The 23828-nt window shown below is 42.8% G+C and overlaps 1 protein-coding gene across 2 annotated transcripts; it reads right to left on the reverse strand.

Annotated features, from left to right (window-relative positions):
- Window positions 1-946: 946 nt before the first annotated feature.
- On the reverse strand, window positions 947-14197 carry GPRC5D (G protein-coupled receptor class C group 5 member D). Of its 2 annotated transcripts, XM_050748276.1 has the most exons (4): window positions 13191-14197; window positions 10598-11537; window positions 2932-2999; window positions 947-1241 (listed from the first exon to the last, which is right to left on the reverse strand). In XM_050748276.1, the coding sequence occupies exons 2-4, from the start codon at window positions 11490-11492 to the stop codon at window positions 1170-1172; spliced, it is 1035 nt and encodes a 344-aa protein (XP_050604233.1). In that variant the 5' UTR covers window positions 11493-11537; window positions 13191-14197; the 3' UTR covers window positions 947-1169. The 2 variants fall into 2 exon arrangements, with proteins under 2 accessions (XP_050604233.1, XP_050604232.1); XM_050748275.1 differs by lacking the exon at window positions 2932-2999 and having other exon boundaries at window positions 948-1241.
- Window positions 14198-23828: the final 9631 nt, after the last annotated feature.

A 23828-nucleotide genomic window follows, 5' to 3' on the forward strand; every position in this document is an offset into this window, starting at 1 on the left:
GATTCGGCTTTAACTTTTGTAGACAATTCTGGGCCTGTCGTATTTTGAGTTCCTTTACAAAAAAATTACTGGATACCTCACACTCGTTAGGATGACCACTGTAAACCAGAAACAGAAACACTCCAGGAAATAACAAATGTTGGTGAGGATGTGGAGAACGTGGAACTCTGTGCATTGTTGATGAGAGTGTAAAATGCTGTAGCCACTGTGGAAACAGTGTGGAAGTTCCTCAAAAAATTAAAAATAGAATTATCATATGATCCAGCAATCCCTCTTCTGGATATACACCAAAATAACTGAAAGCAGGATTTCAAAGAGATTTTTGCACATCTATGTTCATTGCAGCACTATTCACAATAGCCAAGAGGTGAAAGCAATCCCAAATGTCCACTGACAGATAAATAGATAAAGAAAAGGTGGTATAGACATACAATGGAATATTGTTCAACCCTGGAAAAGGAGATCCTGTGACATGTTACAACATGTGACATGGACCTTGAGGACATTATGCTAGGAAAGACAAGCCAGTCACAAAAAGACAAATACTGTATGATTCTATGACATAAGGTATCTAAGTAGTCAAACTCACAGAAACCAGAAGTAGAATGGTGGCTGCCAGGGGCTGGAGGGAGCTGTTCGATGGATTGAGAATCTCAGTTTTGCAAGATGAAAAAGCTCTAGAGAATTCACAACAGTGTGAATATGATTAACACTACTGAACTGTACACTTAAACATGGCTGAGATGGTGAAGTTTATGTTCTGTGTTTTTTAGCACAATTTAAAAATTGACCAGACACGTAACCCAGTAGTAAAGCTGCTACTAACCTCCTTGTCACATTAGAATACCCTTAATTTCTCCAGACAGGGTCTTTTAGTTCTGTGAATAAGAGGCACCAATTCTTTCTAGTGTTGCTAAGAAAGGGAATTTTGCAGTTGCACGAGTGAAGAAAGAGACACAGTCAAGGTAGGGTGGCCAGCAAGATTGTAATTATGCTCAAAAGAGTGGTCTTCTGGTGGAGGGTCCATGTGGATGGAGGGGTTAGGAAACAGAAGAGGGCATGTTCTGACTCTTCATTGGCAGCGTGACTCTGTGGGCCCTGGTGGCCTATCAGGGCTATACTACCCAGGATGGTCGGCTGGGTTTTCTCTACTCGTGTTTCCTGTAGATTTATACTCCTGCATCTTGCTGGGGGCTTAGTTTGGCCCGTGGGATGAAACACTCTTGTGTGGGATCAACAGTCTGGAAAGGAAGAAATGCCATCATCAACTTCCTGACCAACAAAAGAAAAGATACTCTCCAAAGTTATATTTTTGTTTTTGGAGACAGAGTCTCGCTCTGTCACCCAGGCTGGAGTGCAGTAGTGCGATCTGGGCTCACTTCAATCTCCGCCTCACAGGTTCAAGCAGTTCTCCTGCTTCAGCCTTCTGAGTAACTGGAATTACAGGCATGCACCACCATGCCCAGATAATTTTGTATTTTTAGTAGAGATGGGGTTTCACCATGTTGGCCAGGCTGGTCTTGAACACCTGACCTCAAGTGATCCACCCACTTCAGCCTCCCGAAGTGCTGGGATTACAGGCATGAGCCACTGTGCCCAGCCCTTAAGTCATGTTTAAAGTATTATTATCTCACCTTCATTTAATTGTTTGTCAACAACAAAAGAAGAAACATACTGAGCCTACCTGCACCAGGCTATCCCTCAGCCACCAACAAGAATCTTTTTGCAAGCAAGGTTCTTTTTTTTTTTTTTGAGACGGAGTCTCGCTCTGTCACCCAGGCTGGAGTGCAGTGGCCGGATCTCAGCTCACTGCAAGCTCCGCCTCCCGGGTTCACGCCATTCTCCTGCCTCAGCCTCCGGAGTAGCTGGGACTACAGGCGCCTGCCACCTCGCCCGGCTAAGTTTTTGTATTTTTAGTAGAGACGGGGTTTCACTGTGTTACCCAGGATGGTCTCCATCTCCTGACCTCGTGATCCGCCCGTCTCGGCCTCCCAAAGTGCTGGGATTACAGGCTTGAGCCACCGCGCCCGGCCAGCAAGGTTCTTGAATAGCTGATCACTGGACATTGAAATGAATCAAGAAACTCTTGGAGGGATAATAAAGATGTTTTCATTATGTAAATACCCTCCTGAGGGTTGATTAAAGCGCATGATACAGCTATGGCCTGGTCCATGTGCCATTCTAGGAAAAGACAAATTCTCAGATAACATACCAGAGGGATTAGCTTAGTTAGTGGCCTCGTAAATTAATTGAAAAAAATGATTTTATTTACTTTTGATCCCTGTAATGTAAGAATTGTGTCCCAGTGTGATATTTCTGGCTGTTTAGGTTTGTATGTCTTCAAGTCTTCACAGCCCCAATGTGAATTACCCCCACACTACTCAGCAGTGCTCCCTCTGTTTTTGCCTGAAAGGATTAAAATTTGTTCATCCATCTGGGCATCCAGATGATGGTGACAGACCCTGCCCAGTTCTTAGGGCAGCCTGGGCTGCTGGAGCTAGACAGGGACTCAGAGAGGCAGTCAGTGGGGATCAGGTGATAGGTTCAGACAACTGCTACTAAAAGCAGACCCCGCACTCAGGCATATTTACAATCCTGTATTGTCCCCGAGGCAAAATTCGGTAAGCCTGCTGCTCTTCACCTTCACACAAAAACTTCAAGCTGCCCTTTCTTTCCAGACACACGCACTTGCATCAGAATGCTATATTGTTGCTGGTGATGAAGACTGGGAAGGTTCGGGTGAAGGCTGTCTTGTGCCACCTGGTCTGGCTTAAATCTGGGTGGCTCAAGCTCCACATGCCTTTAGGGATGCTCCTGCCCTGCCTCTCCTCTCTCAGGTCAGTAAAGCCATTAGAAATGAAGCCTGAGGCTGTCCTAAGGAAGGAGTGCTTGCTAGGTCCCTCCTGGGTGAATGTAGGCGAGTCCATTTACCTGCGGCTGAATGGGAGTACCAAATGAAGTTAATGCTACATCCTCCTCAGCTCCATCACTGTCTCGGGCTGAAAGCCAAAGGAGGGAAGGGCTGCGTTAGTGTCCAAGAGTCAATCGGAAACAGCACATGAGGACTACAGGAAAACCCCACGGCTTGCAAACAGGCTCCTCACTCTTTAAAAAGGAATTCTGAGGCCAGGTACGGCGGCTCGCACCTGTAATCCCAGCACTTTGGGAGGCCAAGACGGGCAGATCACTTGAGGTCAGGAGTTCGAGACTAACCTGGCCAACGTGGTGAAACCCTATCTCTACTAAAAATACAAAAATTAGCCCAGCGTGGTGGTGGGCGCCTGTAATCCCAGCAACTTGGGAGGCTGAGGCCAGAGAATTGCTTGAACCCGGGAGGTGGAGGTTGTAGTGAGCTGAGATCGCACTGCTGCACTCCAGCCTGGGCAACACAGCGAGACTAAATAAATAAATAAGAGGAATTCTCAGTGGTGGCCGTTATTGAAAAAGTTTATAATTTAAAGGAGTGTATTTAAAGTTGATGTGGAAGGCATGGGTAGCGTGTGGGTGTTTAGGAGAAGCACACTGGTGTCAGAAGCTCACTAGCTCCGAGTCAGTTTCTGCTCTTTCAGTATTACCTGTGTGACCTTGGGCAGCTCACTCTTTTCAACAGTCCCTTTAGGATTGATTCTCTACAAACTTGAATTCAATATTTCAAAAAAATTTTTATTTTGCCCAGGCTGGTCTTAAATACCTGGCCTCAAACCTCCCACCTGGGCCTCCCAAAGTGCTGGGATTACAGGTCTGAGCCACCACATCTGGCCTGAATTCAATTTTTAAAATTGGACATAATAAAAGAGATCACTTGAGACAACTTTATATTGTTGTAGGATCATCACAGACATAGGTATTTGTTTAATGGCTGTCTCCTCAACCAGCCTGTAAGTTCTGTGAAGACATGAGCTGTGCCTGTCTCTAAGAGCAGGCACTTGCTGGATACCTAGTTGTTTTTTGATGACCACAGACATAACTGTATTAGGAGGGTTCACACTTAGGGGTTTCATGTTGAGTGGATGGACCCTGGAGAAGGACTGCTTGGCTCTCTCACTTGTGTTCTTTAACCTTTTTTGCCTTTTTTTGGCTTTGTTTCCTGATGGAACTAAAGAAGAATAATGACAGTCATAACAGTAAGTCTATCTCACAGGATTGTTTTGAAGATTCTATAAAAATGTTATATAAAGTCCTTGGAACAGGGGATGCTACGTAGAAAACACTCATGAGCTATCCTTTGTATATGATTATTGGTGCTGGTGCTGCAGTTATAACAGATGCTCTGACATCCTCTTCCTAGTGGCTTTTTATTTATTTTTTCAAGGGGCTGATGCTGTGATACATGAAATGCTCATCTTTCCTTCATGGCAGAATTAACTGAATCCTTGGCTCGACTTCATTCCTTGTGTCCTAACACAAGGCTCCTTCACACTCAGTCTCTTGGGAACCAACTTTCATCCAACATTCTCATCAAACCGGATCATCAGTTAGAAAAGCCTAATTCGGCCGGGCGCGGTGGCTCAAGCCTGTAATCTCAGCACTTTGGGAGGCCGAGGCAGGTGGATCACGAGGTCAGGAGATCGAGACCATCCTGGCTAACATGGTGAAACCCCGTCGCTACTAAAAATACAAAAAAACTAGCCGAGCGAGGTGGCGGGCGCCTGTAGTCCCAGCTACTCGGGAGGCCGAGGCAGGAGAATGGCGTGAACCCGGGAGGCGGAGCTTGCAGTGAGCTGAGATCCGGCCACTGCACTCCAGCCTGGGCGACAGAGCGAGACTCCATCTCAAAAAAAAAAAAAAAAAAAGAAAGAAAAAAGAAAAAAAAAAAAAAAAAAAAAAGAAAAGCCGAATTCTTCCAGCTCTAGCTATAGTTCATGAGTTTACCAAAAGGCCAAGTGTTTTTTTAATACCAAACCTGCACCACTGTGTGATAGGAAGTCTGAAGTGAGTAAGACCTTCCATTTATCTGAGGAGGAGGCAGGGAGGGACGTGATGAGCAGCATTTAAAGATGAGGAAACGGAGGCTTCTAGGGCTTGAGGACCTTGGTTTAGTCTCAAGGTTGGTAAGAAGCAGAGTCTCAGAGCCTGGGCACATGAGGCCCGGTTCTGCACTCTTTCCACTGCCCTTTGCTGCCCAATGATGCTCCCGCTCCCTGAATTTGTTTTTTTAAATTTAAATTTAATTTTTTTTAAGAGTGTGTAGTGGTGCAATCATAGCTTACTGCAACCTTGAACTCCTGGACTCAAGTGACCCTCCCATCTCACAGTCTCCTGAGTACCTAGGACCACAGGTGTGTGCCACTATATCCAGCTAAGCTCTCTGAATCTTTATGAATGTCATCATCCTTGACTTATCTGTCCTCAGACCAAACAAATCCTGCCTATGACCCCACTGCCTTCTTCCCTGCTTTAAGCTAGTTCTCTCTCTGTGGCCTGTAACTTGAGGGTGACAAAAAAGAACTTCCCATGAAAGAACAAATAAAAATGACACCACCTGGGACCATTTAAGTTGGATTTCCCCTGGTAAGGTGAGTGGGCCTTGAAGAAAAAAATGTTGAGAATTGTCAAAAAGGGCTATATTCAGCAGAAGTTGGAGTTTGCTAGGGAAACAACCAGAAGGGCTTATGTTTGCAGGAACAGTGTTCTCTTGGCTCATCTCGTTTTATACTCGTTGACCCATTTTTACATTATGCACACTCACTGATTATCTAATGCCTTCAAAAAGAATCATATGAGGTTTGTCTGTAAGCATCCAAACACTGGATGGAAAAATGCCCACATTAATGTGACTCCTTCCTTCTTTCCTTCTTTCTTTCCTTCCTTCCTTCTTTTCTTTTCTTTTTTTCTTTTCTTTTCTTTCTTTTTTTTAGATGGAGTTTTGTTCTCATTGCCCAGGCTGGAGTGCAATGCATGATCTCAACTCACTGCAACCACCACCTCCTGGGTTCAAGTGATTCTCCTGCCTCAGCCTCCCAAGTAGCTGGAATTACAGGTGCCCAAGACCATGCCCAGCTAATTTTTTGTATTTTTAGTAGAGACAGGGTTTCACCATGTTGGCTAGGCCGATCTTGAACTCCTGACCTCAGGTGATACACCCTCCTCGGCCTCCCAAAATGTTGGGATCACAGGCGTGAGCCACCGCGCCTGGCTAACACTTTCTAATACAGATGGGTCTTAGTGTTAGCAAATATGATATAACGATATTCTAGTTAGTCTAAAACAGATAAGGCAGGCAATAATTAGAAGTTTTCCACTCATAAAACAATTCATAGCTGATATTCTACTCTATTTAAGATTTCTGCTCTTTATATCACATTTAAGATTCCTCATTTAAAAGACCTAGTGATTTTATTCTAATTATTTATTTTGGAGGTTACTTATCATTTATTCAGGAAGAGAAATATTCCAAAATTTACCAACTCCAAATTAAATATAAAACAAGTATTATATTCATCAACTAATTAATGAAGAATATGTTAAAAAATAACATAATCCCAGGAGCATGTAAATGGAAAGTAGTTAAACATAAAAATAGTTTCAGAATTATGTCTCTATTTTATTTTGCATTTTAATTGCTTCATTTCTTATACACAAATTCTTTACCCTAATCTTTTTGTTGCAGTTTCCTGTACCTAACAAGATGCTGAGCGTGTTAAATTTCAATCAAATGCTGTGAGAAGATGTATCTATATTTTTGGCTTAAGATTTTAGTTGAGGCCAACTGATTTTTAAAAGTCCAATCAGTATTCAGCTTCTCAGGGACACCCTTATAACACAGAGCAAATAATATTTATACCCATTTTTCTGGTGTCCTACAGTAATACGCCTGATTGCATTTTCATTCTCTATCCAGATGTTTTTGTATCTTAAAATTAAGTCCATAATCCACTTCAGAGGAATAAAGCCTAATCTTCTTTAGAAAGACTTCCAGGGAAATGAAATTCTTAATCCCCTTTGCTGATCTGTTTCTGTCTACCGACTCTTATTTTCGTATTTAATCGAAATCTCTCATGCCTCCGCATCCATTTCCACCCACTATCTTTAGTTGGAGATGGAAAACAATAATACAACTGCCTCTTGGGGAGAGGTCTTCACACTTGTGAAATTTTCTTTCTTTCTTTCTTTCTTTTTTTTTTTTGAGACAGAGCCTTGCTCTGTTGCCCACGCTGGAGAGCAGTGGTGCGATCTTGGCTCACTGCAACCTCCGCCTCCCAGGTTCAAGCAATTCTTGTGCCTCAGCCTCTTGAGTAGCTGGGATTACAGGCATGTGCCACCATGCCCAACTAATTCTGGTATTTCTAAAAGAGATGGGGTTTTACCACGTTGGACAGGCTAGTCTCTAACTCCTGACCTCAGGTGATCCGTCTGCATTGGCCTCCCAAAATGCTGGGATTGCAGGTGTGAGCCACTGAGCCTGGCCATACTTGTGAAATTTCCAGCTAGGGACCTCTTGTCCTACTCTTCTTTTAGCTGAATAATTCTGGTCTCATAACCCAGTGGTAAATTAAATAATTATGTGACTGGAATCACAGCTACAAACAGCATTAGTCAGAAGCGTCACATCACAAATGCATGCCTCATGGACTTGAACAAAATGTGTTTTGGGACAGAATTTTGAGAGAGAGCTTGTATAGTCTGGTAAAGCACATAAAGCTTAAGAATGACCATCTCATTCTCACTGTCTTCACCTGTCCACACAGGTCTGATGTTATAACCCTTTAATCATCTTTGTGGGGTTCTGCCGAGCCTCCCCAAGCTTCCCACACTTCTCATTAGTGGATCAGTGGGTATCCTTGCTAGAGACTGACTGACGCCGGGTACAATGGCACGGTTGTTCTAGCTGACCACACATCTGTTTATACAGTACCGTGATTGTTTCCTGAGCAAACAAAAGCAAAGACAGTGGTAAGTTGTTTCCCTACTATCAGCTTATGACCCACCGTAACACTTCAGACGTTTCAAGTTATTGTTATTATACTTCTCTAGCTCTTACCTATTTTATATCTATTTGTGTGTTTTTCCTAGCTAGTTGGAATCCTGCACTTTTAATTGAGTTTTAATCGTTCCTTGAAATTTTGATATTTGTACTTCTTCTGGGTGACCTAAATTCTGATTTTACTTTCTGAGTTTAAGCTTCTGGTTATTTTGCCCAATCTTGGAGAGCAATTCCTTCCTTCCTTCCTTCCTTCCTTCCTTCCTTCCTTCCTTCCTTCCTTCCTTCCTTCCTTCCTTCCTTCCTTCCTTCCTTCCTTGTCTTTCCTTTCTTCCTTCCTTCTTTTTCTTTCCTTTCTTCCCTCCTTCCCTCCCTCTCCCCCTCTCCCTCCCTCCCTCTCCCCTTCTCCCTCCCTCTCCCCCTCCCTCCCTTCCTTCCTTCTTTCTTTCTTTTTCTTTTTAAATTGAGACAGGCTCTCACTCTGTCACCCAGGCTGTAGTGCAGTGCTGCAATCATGGCTCCCTGCAGCCTCATCCTCCCAGGCTCAAGTGATCTTCCCACCTCAGCCTCTTGAGTAGCTGGGACCACAGGCCTGTGCCACCATGCCCAGCTAATTTTTTGTAGAGACGGGGTTTCGCCATGTTGCCCAGGCTGGTCTTAAACTCCTGAGCTGAACCGATCCACCCGCCTCCCAAAGTGCTGGGATTACAGGTGCGAGCCACAGAGCCCAGCCAATCAATATGTTCTTTACACACTATTGATTTTTTTTTCCACAAAATTTCAAATTACATTGATGATGACTATCATTGGCAGACTATTTCCTGCTCAGAAATAGATTTTCTAACCTTGCTTGAGTAATAGGATACTCTTGGCCAAACCAGGAACCATCGTATTTTAGCAAGCCCTTGCTCTTCAACTGAGATATTCCTTTGAACCCTTTCAACTCTTGCCTGGTATTTTGTGGGGTATGGAATATTGATCATTACAAAGCTCAATGTATTTGGGTTTATTGTGAAACTCTAGGAATTTTTTTTGCTCTGACTTTTGTTTCCTGGAAACACACAGCAGCAACAAAAACAAACACAGAAAGTTTTATCTTCTAGTAAGAACTATGAGAAGTATTTTCAGGAAAGATTGACTCTGCAATTCTGCCACAAAACTCAGTGATGTGATTATGCATCACCAACAAGCAATGAAAAACTTTTATGTGAAAAAAATGTGTAGTGTCAATTTCCAACTTTTGGTCAACTGAGCTGAAAAGAATTAATGGATGTATTTATCTGAACAGGATTTAATTTGAATGCGCAATTAGCCATAGATTACAGCTCAAAAAAAGTGTGTGTACTTAAAAGGAAGCTTATGTGAATTTTTTTTGAGCCTAGTGAACATTATGTGTGCTGTACAATATATAAAATAACATCATCGTTACACATTAGAAATAAAATGTGAGAAACCAGATGCCTATTAAGACACAAAAATTGATGTAAAACTATGATGTTGGGTTTTGGATAATAGCCCAGATGTTTCAGAAAAGGAATTAATGAATTTTGACATATTTCCAGATAATTGAAATTAGCCACTATTTCCCCCAGGTTGCTGGGATCCAAGCATCCTTGTTGCCATGGATAATATATTTTATTCCTTAACAAAGTGTAGTCAGGTGGCTTGAATAAAAATATGACTCAGAAATTATTATGAAAATGTCACATAAGCAAGTTACTTTCTTTCTCCTAATGATCACACATCTGAGTCTTTACTCAGAATTAGGATATAATGACTCTTCCTCTCGTTTTTTGTAAGCTTTGAAGGATTTTAAACAATAAATAGTTTGAAAAGCTGAAATCCAGAAGTGTTTGGGTTTTATGACTTTAATGAAGTAGTGAGTCCTATGAATCAGTTTAAGATTATGTTTGGGCAAATTAGCTTTGAGACAAATTTTTAAAATGTCCATCACTGCTGCCAGGATTGGCTTTTGCACTTGAAGGCCAACACATCTGGACTTAACATTAGATGTCATGCAAAATCGCATGGTTCAGTCCTAAATTAGGGCTGGTGAACTGATTTTTTTTTTTTTTTAGACGGAGTCTCGCTCTGTCGCCCAGGCTGGAGTGCAGTGGCCGGATCTCAGCTCACTGCAAGCTCCGCCTCCCGGGTTTACGCCATTCTCCTGCCTCAGCCTCTCGAGTAGCTGGGACTACAGGCGCCCGCCACCTCGCCCGGCTAGTTTTTTGTATTTTTTAGTAGAGACGGGGTTTCACCGTGTTAGCCAGGATGGTCTCGATCTCCTGACCTCGTGATCCGCCTGTCTCGGCCTCCCAAAGTGCTGGGATTACAGGCATGAGCCACCGCGCCCGGCCTGGTTAACTCATTTTATAGTGGATGCCTTTCTTTAGCCAGTGTGAACGTTCAGAGTCATGCCCTCTTTCTTTGGGGCCTTTGATTCATGTATGTCTTGGTCTCTCCCCATAAAGCTCTATGCTTTGGAAGAACTCATTTTTCATAAAAATTTAACCTTGATTCTGGGAGTTTGCATTTCCATGCTTGAACTATGAAGCCACCCACCCCATATCTGACCATTTTCTTTCAGTTTCCTCTTGGCTCATCCTACTGCATGATTTCTCTCCTGCTTCTCCTGTAGGAGCACCTCCCTGCTCCCTGAATCCCCCAGAAAAGTACCTCTGGAGAGCTCCTGGTTCTCCACTTGAAAGCTGCGTTGGTAGGCTGTGACGGGGCAGGCATGGCCTTGTGAAGGGCACTCCTGCCTACATGATCTGTAGAGAATGCAGAGCTCAGGGACAATGTACAGCAGCAGGAAAACCCATGCGTTGGTGACCAGGGCAATGCAGACGACCGGGTCGTCCCACTGGGGCTGTCGCTGGAACTGCGGGTTGCCTCTCAGGAGCATGGAGATCCACACCACCCAGATGATGATGGAGAAGAGTACAGTGATAAAGATGAGTCTTCCATGCTGCTTCCAGTTCTCACACGGGCCACAGAAGGTGGCTTTGGAGACGAAGAACGTGAGGGCCATCAGGAAGAGGACATAGACTAGGAGTACAACAAAGTCCACATTGAGCTGGTAGGGTGTCATGTGCACAAACATCATACCTCTGGTCATGATGAGAGTCACATACTCAATGGCAATAATCACCTGCAACAGACTGCAACCAATAGCAATGCACAGAATTGTCGTCCAGGAGAAGGAGACGCGACCCCGAACCAGCTTCACTAGGTTGGAGGCATGGGCTAAGAGGCACGAGAAACAGAGAGCAAAGAGAACCCCGAAGAGAAAGTAGCGTACGGGGGCAGTTTGCTGATTGAGCTGGATGATGAAGGCAAAAGCGAGTCCAAAGAGCCCCAGCACACTCAAGAGGAAGAGGAGCTGGGTGGGGAGGACGTTCCACTGGCTGCAGTCTTGGATCTTTCGCATGAGGAAGAGAAATGCTAAGAGTAGCAGAATTGTGACCACGATGCCAAGTATTGCCAGGGATTCCAGAACGATGCCCCATGGCCCCTCAGAGTCACAGGGAAGAAAATAGTCTCCAGTGGACTCGATGCAGTCCTTGTACATGGTGACTTATGGGTGTAGGCCTCACCAGAATGTTTTTCTGATGTCCTGCAGAAAAAGGATGAGACAAAAATGACAACTCTGCATCTCTTAGGTCGGTGCAAAAGTAATTGCAGTTTTTGCTATTAAAAGTAATGGCAAGAAGGCTGGGCGCAGTGGCTCACTCCTGTTATCCCAGCACTTTGGAAGGCTGAGGTGGGTGGATCACGATGTCAGCAGTTCGAGACCAGCCTAGCCAACATGGTGAAACCCCGTCTCTACTAAAAATACAAAAATTAGCCAGGTGTGGTGGTGCACACTTGTAATCTCAGCTACTCAGGAAGCTGAGGCAGGAGAATCGCTTGAACCCAGGACAGAGATCGCCCCACTGCACTCCAGCCTGGGTGACAGAGTGAGACTCTGTCTCAAAAAACGAAAAACAAGGCAGGGTATAGTGGCTCATGCTTGTAATCTTAGCACTTTAGGAGGTCGAGATGGGTGGATCACTTGAAGTCAGGAGTTTAAGACCAGCCTGGCCAACGTGGTGAAACCCCATCTCTACTAAAAATACAAAAAAAATTAGCCGGGCATGATGGCATGCGCCTTGTAGTCCCAGTTACTTGGGAGGCTGAGGCAGGAGAATCGCTTGAACCCGGGAGGCAGAGGTTGCAATGAGCCAAGATCGCACCACTGCACTCCAGCCTGGGCGACAGAGTCTGAAAACAAAAACCAAAAACCAAAAAACACATAAAAAAAGTAATGGCAAGAACCGCAACTACTTTTGCACCAACCTAATACCTACCAGAATGCCTATAGGGTGGTCCATGAGGGCACTCTAACATCTGTCATTCTGAAATGAAGACACCTGGGCATACAAAATAAATGTCTTTACCAAAATTGTTCCTAGGACACTGTCGAGAGCCTGAGTTACATTTTGTTTGATTCCTGATACTTATCTAAATGCTAAGTTTCCCCAGGGGAAGAAAATTCAAAGATATATGCAAACATAGTCTAAGGGGATGGGAAATGCCATCACACATATTACCCCAAATGTATAACAGTTTTATATAGGATGTCAGTAAAGGAAATGAGAAAGGCAACCTAAACCCCTCAAAACGATCTTGGCTTCATCCTGCTGGGAAAAGCTGAACAGATTCACTTGATAATATGTCTATTTGTGTATACTAATTTACAAGGCTTTTTGAAAGCTAACACAAAATCTTTTTCATAAAAGGAGGTGTATGAGAATGTTTGCATGATTGACGGAATTCAGTTATATCAGGCTCCAGAACAAGGACTGCCAACATCAGTGGATCACTGGATCGTTCTAGACACTGATGCACTGCTTGAAGGAGACAGGCAGATGAATTACTGGGAATAAAATTTCCCAGTAATTTTAATGACCGTTCCTTCTTTCAGTTCAATTCAAGTCAATCCAATGCAACAGGTTGTATTTAAACACCTATTATTTGTTCATCAAAGAATTGTACAAAATGGTCCCTTTCTTTAAATACCTTTTTGAACAGTTTAGTGGGAAAGTCCATGTCTTGACTGAGGACTGAGGTGGCCCAGGAAAAAGATCCCACATATTCATTTGGAAAAAAAAAAAATCTATTGCAATTGAATACCCCTTAGCTCTATGTCCCTTCAGTTATCCCCACACCAGATGGCTGGAGTGACCCAGGTTTACAGCCCTCGCATGGCCCCCCGATTCCAACTTACCTTCTCCGTGTCCACTCTGGAAGCTTAGGCTGTAGTGTTGGTGAGGTTGTAACTGCCAATGAGTAAGAAAGAGCCAACCTGAGCTTCTTTAATCTCTTCCCAAATGGGCGGAAGGACCGTAGGCTCTCACTGAGGTTCCTGCAGTATCTATAAAAAGAACCGGAAGGACAGAAAGACACACCTATTCCAGTTTCACAGCAACTTTTCTACAGAGATTTCCTTGGTGAGAACAATTCTTTTTCATTCTACTTCTGACCAGAGGCACCTTGGCCTTAGGGAGTGGGTGTAAATCTGAAAGTGGGTATAAATCTAGGAAATATGGCTTCCTCCCAGTGTATTGCAACATATTCAGGGAAGCTACACAAGGCCCTCAGGTGACTTACACCAGGATACCTCGTCCTTCTTCTGATGTATTTCCTAAAAAGCTATCTGGAGACTTTCCCACATCTTGATTTTGTTTGTTTGTTTGTTTTGAGATGGAGTCTTGCTCTGTCACCCAAGCTGGAGTGCAATGGCGCGATCTCGGTTCACTGCAACCTCTGGCCTCTCGGATTCAAGTAATTCTGCCTCAGCCTCCCGAGTAGCTGGGACGGGTTTCACTATGTTGGCCAGGCTGGTCTCAGACTCCTGACCTTGTGATCCGCCCGCCTCAGCCTCCCAAAGTGTTGGGATTACAGGCATGAGCCACCTTGCCTGGCCCCTACATCTTGATTTTAATTCAAAAGAGCATCCATTCAACGAAGTACAGGTAATGAGGGTTTCACTGGGCCATAAGGAAGGGTGGTTTTGCCTACTACTGGCATTAAAACGGCCAGTGGCAGGCAAAACTGTGAATCAGTCTGTGAATTTATCCCAAGATAAAGAACTGACAATTAAAGGTCACTGGCTGATACTGGAGTACATATTCCTTTTCTCCTATGGTGACACAAAATACAGCACAGCATAGTGTCCAGCCTACACCCACCAACCACGCCCCTGCCACCTCCAATTTACTCCTTGATTCTCTTCCTGAATATATATATATATATATTTTTGTTTGTTTGTTTGTTTGAGATGGAGTCTCCCTCTGTTGCCCAGGCTGGAGTGCAGTGGCGCGAACTCGGCTCACTCCGTCTCCTGGGTTCAAGCGATTCTCCTGCCTCAGCCTCCTGAGTAGCTGAGATTACAGGTGCATGCCACCACTCCCAGCTAGTTTTTCGTATTTTTGGTAGAAACGGGGCTTTCTATCCCGTTGGCCAGGCTGGTCTCAAACTCCTGACCTCAAGTGATCTGCCTGCCTCTGCCTCCCAAAGGGCTGGGATTACAGGTGTGAGCCACCGCACCCGGCTCCTGAATATATGTATTTCGATAGAGGACTGCTGAACACCCCAAACCAGTGTCTGGTTTCAAGGTGCTTGTGATCTGGCTGTACCTTTCTTACCCACCTGTACTTCCTTCACGTCTCCAGGCTCTATGACTTAGCCCGCTTGGTTTTTCCACTGGCTCACAAAAAAAATAAGTTCTCATCTGCTCACCTCTTAGGTGCTGTCGTTGTCTGAAACTGCCTTTTGCTTGATTCACATTTATCCTATTTTTGACCCAAATTCTTTCCCTCCCTGTAGGATTTTGTTCATCTTATCTCCTCTATGACTCTTCCTGCCTTCCCTCATCATTCTAGCCCTCGCTGATCACCTTCCGCCAGGAACTCTACAAGACTTGGGGTCTGTTCTGTTCAAAATTACAGAAACCCTATTTTCTGCCTATTAGTTAACTTATGAATACATATTAGATAATAATGAATTGAAATAAATGAATAATAAATAAGAAGTGTCTTGATTCATGTTATTTGAATTAATCTCATCTTCTGATTGGATTTATAGCTGCCTGGGGGTCAGGTTCCACATTTTATGTCCCCATATTACCTGCTCCCATGTGGAGAACCTCCTGGGTGATGGATAATTCAATTAATGGAATAATTCTAAAGAAAAAATCCAGATCTTTCAGAAGTTCCTTTTTAGCTGTGTGGTTTTTCAACAGATGTGCATTAATGGAAAACATCTGCAAATAAGTCAGAGACTTAACAAACCCTTGACAAAATCATTCTGAAGTGGTGCTCTTTTTTGTTTTGTTGTTTTGTTTTGTTTTGTTTTTTGAGACGGAGTCTCGCTTTCTTGCCCAGGCTGGAGTACAGTAGCCCAACCTGGGCTCACCGCAAGCTCTGCCTCCCGGGTTCACGCCATTCTCCTCCCTCAGCCTCCCAAGTAGCTGAGACTACAGGCGCCCGCCACCACGCCCGGCTAATTTTTTGTATTTTTAGTAGAGATGGGGTTTCACCGTATTAGCCAGAATGGTCTCGATCTCCTGACCTCATGATCTGCCCGCCTTGGCCTCCCAAAGTGCTGGGATTATGGATGTGAGCCACTGCGCCTGGCTGGTGTTCTATCTTTAGAGATTCCTTAACTTCAAAAAGCCATTTTCTCCTATGAGAGAAGAAAATTCTAGGGATGATAGAATTTTCTTGCATCCAATTACACCTTAAGTTCCCCTTTACCTGCTTTGGGTGTAACAGCAGTCTTTCCAAAGTTGTGAAGGCTAATGCTTACATTAAGGGTAAAGGGATTTTTCTGATGATGAAATATGACTCGAAGAGCATAGTGAGTGGTGAAACTGCTGTCAGCAGAACCGCAGGAGGATTTTCCATTTACTTCTTCCAGGAGCACTATTTTGTTGATCCTGCACCTCCCACCCCCTTCCTGCTGTTAGTCATGGTTGTCATTCCTCCTCCTGGTGATGTTTTAGTTTTTGGTCTGCTTGTCTTCTAAGGAGATTCCTCTTGAGTTCCTGATGGCTTGAGGCCAGTGGATTTATGGGTTAATGACCACAAAGCCCTTTAAGCATCTTAGATAAAAGGATGTGTCCCAGGTATTAATTATTGTTATTTTAAAATCTAGCGTTATAGAATTAACCCATCTGCAGCTAGGCCTGAAGGATACGAGGGGCTTTTTGCCTACACACATCCAAATTACTCACAGCTCATTTCTTTTGGCTTCTATGCTACAAAAACATCAGAACAAACAGCTCGGATATGGCTTTGATTAATCAAAATACACTGATTACAACGAGTCCAATAAAAATGGAAATAAAACAGTCAGGACATGAAATACCTTATGTCAAACACCTATTTATGTTGTTTCCTTCTCACATAAACAGAGCTGGAGGGAATGTTAAAGGTTACCTCGCCTAACCCCTATTAATGATTAATAATAAGCAAGCCAATGGTACATGAGGAATTTAATAATAAGAAAGCAGAGGCCCAGAGATGAAGGGATGTGCTTACCATATGCAATGTTGAAGATGACAGCCAAGGTTTGTTGTCTCCTGGCCATATTCTTGCTGTTGTACCAGGCAGCCTTTCCTGACTCTTCCCACCTTATAAGGACTGGCTTTTAGGGAGACCTGAGCCCTTAAGCATGGTTTGATCAGAACAATAACAACAACAAAAAGAATATGAAAGTGCATCACATATTCTTCATCCTGCAGCTATCATGACTGGTCATGTGAGGACAGGCTGTGTGGGACAGAATGCATCGGTCAGGAGTGGCCCATTTGTTCTTTTGCTCACTGGCATCTCCAGAGATGGCTTCACGAGGGTGTAACCAGTGCAGTTGTATGGTGAACCCCATTCAGAAGGGCCCTGGGCTTGGAATTTGATACTGCGTGGTTGCCATATTGAAATTGTTAATACTTGCATCTTTTTTTTTTTTTTTTCAGACGGAGTCTCCCTCTGTCGCCCAGGCTGGAGTGCAGTGGCCGGATCTCAGCTCACTGCAAGCTCCGCCTCCCGGGTTCGCGTCATTCTCCTGCCTCAGCCTCCCGAGTAGCTGGGACTACAGGTGCCTGCCACCTCGCCCAGCTAATTTTTTTTTGTATTTTTAGTAGAGACGGGGTTTCACCATGTTAGCCAGGATGGTCTCGATCTCCTGACCTTGTGATCCGCCCGTCTCGGCCTCCCAATACTTGCATCTTTGAATTTGTGTTTGGTAAGTGAAGTGGGGCAGGACACAGAAGCATGCGCTGAGGCTTGAGTCTTGACTCACAACCCACCCTGCCTTCCATGGCCTCCCCTCCTTCCTGAGACAGGTTCTTGGCCACCCACTCTATGCCACCATGTGGTGTCCTGGGTTGCCCGGCTAGCCTCCCCATTTCTGTGTCTGCTCTGTGACTACTGCCGCCCCTCACCTGGGCTCACCTGTCTGCCATGGGTTGGGACGGTGGGCCCTTAGAAAGGGGGAATTGACTTGTTCATTTCCCAGCAGGGCTGCATATTTTTTCTTTCTTTCTTTCTCTCTTTCTTTTCTTTCTTTCTCTTTCTCTTTCTTTCTTTGTTTCTTTCTTTCTTCTTTCTTTTTTCTCTTTCTTTCTCCTTTCCCTTTCTTTTTCTTTCTTTCTTTTTCTTTTTCTTTCTTTCTTTTCTTCTTTCTTTTTGCTTTCTTTTTTCTTTCTCCTTCCTTCCTCCCTTCCTCCCTTCCTTCCTTCTTTCCTTCCTTCCTTCCTTCCTTCCTTCCTTCCTTCCTTCCTTCCTTCCTTCCTTCTTTCCTTCCTTCCTTCTTTCTTCCTTTCTTCCTTTCTCTTTCTTTTTTCTTTCCTTTCTTTTTTTCTTGAGATGGAGTCTAGTTCTGTTTCCCAGGCTGGAATGCAGTGGCATGATCTCAGCTCACTGCAACCTCTGTCTCCTGAGTTCAAGTGATTCTCATACCTCAGTCTCCTGAGTAGCTGGGATTACGGGCATGAGCCACCACACCCAGCTAATTTTTGTATTTTTAGTAGAGATGGCGTTTCACCATGTTGGCTAGGCTGGTCTTGAACTCCTGACCTCAAGTACTCCACCCACCTTGGCCTCCCAAAGTGCTGGGATTACAGGTGTGAACCATGGACCCAGCCTGGGCCGCATATTTTTGTTTTGCATTTGGCTCCAGAAACTATATAGCTGACCCTGGGCATCTTATTTGGTTTTCTGTTATTAGATGCCTAGTTTGATCAATTTTATATTAGGACATGAACATTGTACAGTTTAATTTTATATTGATATAATGTTGAATTAGTTGTGAAGTGCCATAGCAATTGATCAGCAAATTGTTAAGACTCTCAACTGAGTATCACTTAAGAATGTCAGGATATCTTTTGGAATGGAAGTTATTCTACTTTTTTTTTTTTCAGTTTGTAGCTATTATAACACTTTAGTTGAACTAGTATACATTCTCTTATACAGAGCTGCTTTAAAGAAGAAAGCAGATGATATAAAAATATAGAGGTACATTCAAGTTCAGCTTATTGACACCTTCACTATTACAGAATAATAAGAGGCAATGTTTTTTATGTAATTACAGTCTGATACAGATTCTGTGATTCAATTAAATCACAACACTGATGCTGCAAATTGCCAACACTTTTAGTCAGACCAGATGTGACTGACAAGACAATTTTTATGAAGAATTTGTTGTGCATCTGGAGGTATAAATCTGACAATACTGAGAAAAATGTTGACTCTAATAACAGTTTTTGGGCCAGGTGTGGTGGCTCGCTCCTGTAATCCCAGCACTTTGGGAGGCTGAGGCTGGCAGATTGCTTGAGCCCAGGAATTCAAGACCAGACTGGGCAACATGGCAAAACCCATCTCTACAAAAAATACAAATATTAGTCAGGCATGGTGGTGCACACCTGTAGTCCTAGCTACTCAGGAGGCTGAGGTGGGAGGATCAGTTGAGCACAAGAGGTTGAAGCTGCAGTGAGCCGAGATGGTGCCACTGCACTCCAGCCTGGGTGACAGAGTGAGACCCTGTCTCAAACTGCCTCTGCCAAAACCCAAAAGCGAACACTATTTTTTATTTTATTTGAGTTGCATTCTAAAAAGGAAAAAGGACACAGAAGACCTGATAGTGAAGATTATTTAAATGCGATTTTATAAAATATGCAAGGCTTAACAAAAATGACAGACTTAACATACTATTTATAAAAAAAAATTTATATTTGAAAGCTTAGGACCTTTGAAAGAAAAAAAATACCTGGAAATACAACATAATATCTTGTCAATAAGTCAAAGAAATGTTTCCAAAGGAAAAATACATATAATTGTTAAAAATGTATAAGTTGTCAAGTACTTTTAATGAAAGAGCCATATAATCACCTATTTAGTAGTGTATTAGGGGTGAAAAAGAAAATGGGTCATACAGCTGTCAAAAATTACTCTTCCAGGACGGATGAGATGGTATGTAGGATTTTTTACGATAAAATGATAAATCAGCTGAAAAATTAAAAATTATACCTTTTAGTATCCTATAATATCTCATCCAATCTATACTATTACAGAACAATAAGATGCAATGTTTTTGAATGCAGTGACAGTCTGGTACAGATTTTGTGATTCAACTTAATGAAAGCACTGATATTGCAAGTTGCCAACACTTTTAGTCAGATCAGATATGACTGACAAGACAATTTTTATGAAGAATTCATTGTATTATTTAAATTTTATTTTATTTTATTTTACTTTATTTTATTTTAAGATGGAGTTTCACTCTTGTTGCCCAGGCTGGAGTGCAGTGGTGCAATCTCGGCTCACTGCAACCTCCGCCTCCTAGGTTCAAGCGATTCTTGTGCCTCAGCCTCCCGAGTAGGTGGGATTACAGGTATGCACCACCATGCCTGGCTAATTTTTTTTCTGTATTTTTAGTAGAGACGAAGTTTCACCATGTTGGCCAGGCTGGTCGCGAACTCCTGACCTCAGGTGATCTGCCCGCCTCGGCCTCTGAAAGTGCTGGGGTTACAGGCGTGAGCCACCGTACCCAGCCTTAAATTTTATTTTACCCTCAACTGGATTAGATATAATCTCCTAGTTGGAAAAGTATATTGTTTATTGAACATTTTTTTTTTAATTTTTAACTTTTATTTTAGGTTTATGGGTACATGTGAAGGTTTGTTACATAGGTAAACATGTGTCATGGGGTTTGTTGTACATAATATTTCATCATCCAGGTATGAAGCCCAATGCCCAATAGTTATATTTTCTGCTCCTCTCCCACCTCCCACCCTCTCCCCTCAAGTAGACCCCAGTGTCTGTTGTTTCCTTCTTTGTGTTCATAAGCTCTCATCATTTAGCTCCCCATTATAAGTGAGAATATGTGGTATTTGGCTTTCTGTTCCTGTGTTAATTTCCTAAGAATAATGGCCTCCAGCTCCATCTATGTTCCGGCAAAAGGCATGATCTCATTTTATTTTATAGCTGCATAGTCTTCCATGGCGTATATGTCCCACATTTTCTTTATCTAATCTGTCATGGACGCACATTTAAGTCGATTCCATGTGTTTGCTATTGTGAAGAGTGCTGCAGTGAACATTTGTGTGCATGTCTCTTTACGGTAGAATGATTTGCATTCCTTTGGGTATATAGCCAGTAATGGGATTGCTGGGTCCAATGGTCATTCTGTTTTTAGCTCTTTGAGGAATTGCCATACATTGAATATTATTTAAACTGAAAAAAATGTAAAGGAATTATGAGTGTGGACAACAAATACAACCAGAAAATCTGGCAGAATTAACAAATATTGTTTAAAAAACTACTAACAGCCTTGGTTTATTCATCATAAGGCTTTGGCACCTGAAGAAATTTTACTGAACTTCACGGATTTATTGAAATCAAATGAGATGCCAGTGGGCAAAACCTGTAGAAATATTTTGTTCAGATATTGGAGCTGACATATTCACTTACCACACATAGTCAAAGTCCTGGTTTCCATGAGGGAAAAATAGTCAAAAATAAGCTTTAGATTTTGTTAAACTGAAAAACTATCTCATCTGACAAATATTTTTGGACATGGTATTTGGATAGTAAAAGTGCACATTTAGCTGATTTGGGGGCATTATTTTCCCCTTTTTTTAAAGACAGAGTCTTGCTCTGTCACCTGGGCTGGAGTTCAGTGGTGCGATCAAAGCTCACTGCAGCCTCAAACTCCTGGGCTCGGCATAACTGGAAATACAGGTGCACACCACCATGCTCAGATAATATATTTTTTTAATTAAAAAAAATTTTGGCCCAGCGCAGTGGTTCATGCCTGTAATCCCAGCACTTTGGGAGGCCAAGGTGGGTGAATCATGAGGTCAGGAGTTTGAGACCAGCCTGGCCAACATGGTGAAACTCATCTCTACTAAAAATACAAAAATTTGCCAGGCGTGGTGGCAGGTGCCTGTAATCCCAGCTGCTTGGGAGCCGAGATCACACCACTGCACTTCAGCCTGGGACAGAGCAAGACCCCGTCTCAAAAAAAAAAAAAAAAATTTAGACCGGGTGTGGTGGCTCATGCCTGTAATCCCAGCGCTTTGGAAGGCCGAGGTGGGTGGATCTCTTGAGGCCAGGATTTCGAGACCAGCCTGGCCAACATGGCAAAACCATCTCTACTAAAAATACAAAAATTAGCTGGGTATGGTGGTGCACACCTGTAATCCCAGCTGCTCAGGAGGCTGAGACACAAGAATTGTTTGAACCCAGAAGGCAGAGGTTGCAGTGAGCCAAGATCATACCATTATACTCCATCCTGGGCGACGGAGCAAGACTCTGTCTTAAAAACAAAAACAATTAAAAATTTTTTCATGAAGACAGAAATTCGCTATGCCAGACTGGTCTTGAACACCTGGCATCAAGCAATCATTCTGCCTCGGCCTCCCAAATTGCTGGGATTACAGGCGTGAGCCACTGCACTCAGCTGTACAATACACTTTAATATGTTAAACACATTTAAGGAATCTAAAAGGCAGCAATTTTAAAAGGTGGCTGTAAGTATCATACATTCCTCCCATTGAGAGGTGGGGTCTAATTCCTCTCCACTTGAATCTAGGTTGGCTTTAGTGACTCTCTTGTAACCAATAGAATGTGGTAGGAGTGAGGATGCATGAATTCCAAGGCTAGGTGAAAATTAGCCTTGCAGCTTCTGCTTCGGTCTTTTGGAATACTTGGTCCAAAGGCTCTTCCTAGGACACAGCTGCTGTGTTGTGAAAACCCCAAGCTACATAAGAGACCACATATAGACTCTCTGGTCAATAGTACCAGCTGAGCCCAGCCTGCTAGCTATCCTTGACAAAGCACCAGGCATGTGAATGGAAAAGCCATCTGGGAAATTAATCGTCTTGTTCCAATTCTTCAATTGAAACTCCACTGAGCAGAATTTATGTGTATGTCTGTATGCAAGAATTATTCACATTGCTATCAGTTTTCCATATGCTGACTTTTATTTCTACAGAGTTTTAAAATAGCCTAGTCAAAATCAAAGGCACATATCCCTATAGGATCAAATAGTCCCAGAGGCACCAGCATTCCATTGAAGGGATATTCATTCCTAAGTCTTAAAATTTTCCTTATAAAGGTAATAATTACGCTGCTGTATGTTCCCAACATTGTTGCAACACATAGAAGAGAACATTACAAAATCAGTTTGAGAAATAAAATTAGAGATGTTGCTACATCTCATTTTTCTTTCAAAGTCACAATGATTACTTTTCAGAAGAAAATACGAAGCTTGACAGAAAAGCATTTCAATAAAAGATCTATTTTCTTTTCAAATCTCTGAATCAACAATTGAATTAAACCTGGTGAACAAAGAAGAGAATAACTGATTGTATTTAATTCTTTTCTTTTATTTATTATTATTATTTTTTTGGGACAGGGTCTCATTTTTTCACCCAGGCTGGAGTGCAGTGGCATGATCTCAGTTCACTGCAGCTTCGACTTTCTAGGCTCAAGAGATCCTCCCACCTTAACCTCCCAAGTAGCTGGGACCACCATGCCTAATTTTTGTATTTTTTGTAGAGATGAGGGTTGCCATGTTGCCCAAACTGGTCTTGAACTTGTGGGCTTAAGTGATCCACCCGCCTTGGCCTTCCAAAGTGCAGGGAGTATAGGCGTGCCCCACCGCGCCTGGCCTGTGTTTAATTCTTATACTGAAGAATGATTAAAAGACATAATGTATATTACGTGGATTAAGACTGAAGAAAAATTTCAGTGCTACTATCATAACTGGTGTATTACTATTGTTAACAATTGCTACAGCCTATTTGTGTGAATTTTTAGGATTTCAACTTTGGATTTTAAAAAGAAAGAAACTAGGTTGAACAATGTATGAGATGTACTTATTGCCTCAGGTATTCCACAGAATGAATTCATAAATGCTTTAGCATATCTGTCCACTAAATAAAAATCATGTCTACATTTCTGTTTTGTGTTATTTTGAATTTTTATAATCAATATAAATATCAATAAAATAATATGTGATATTGGCTTTGCTCTGCTTTCATTTTACATTGGTAGCAATGGTAAATATTACTTTGTGAAACGTTTGAGGGGTATGTGTATATATGTGTGTGTGTTTGTCCTGGGTTGAATGTAAAATGTATTTCTGACTGGGGATTAGGGTAAAAGAAAATTTTGAAGCAGGGCATGGTGGCTCATGCCTGCAATCCCAGCACTTTGGCAGGCTGAGGCAGGCGAATCACCTGAGGTTGGGAGTTCAAGACCAGCCTGACCAACATGGAGAAACCCCGTCTCTACTAAAAAATACAAAAAATTAGCCGAGTGTGGTGGTGCATACCTGTAATCCCAGCTACTCAGGAGGG

The sequence above is a fragment of the Macaca thibetana genome, chromosome 11 (genome assembly GCF_024542745.1).
Source record: "Macaca thibetana thibetana isolate TM-01 chromosome 11, ASM2454274v1, whole genome shotgun sequence".
Classification (NCBI taxonomy): domain Eukaryota; kingdom Metazoa; phylum Chordata; class Mammalia; order Primates; family Cercopithecidae; genus Macaca; species Macaca thibetana.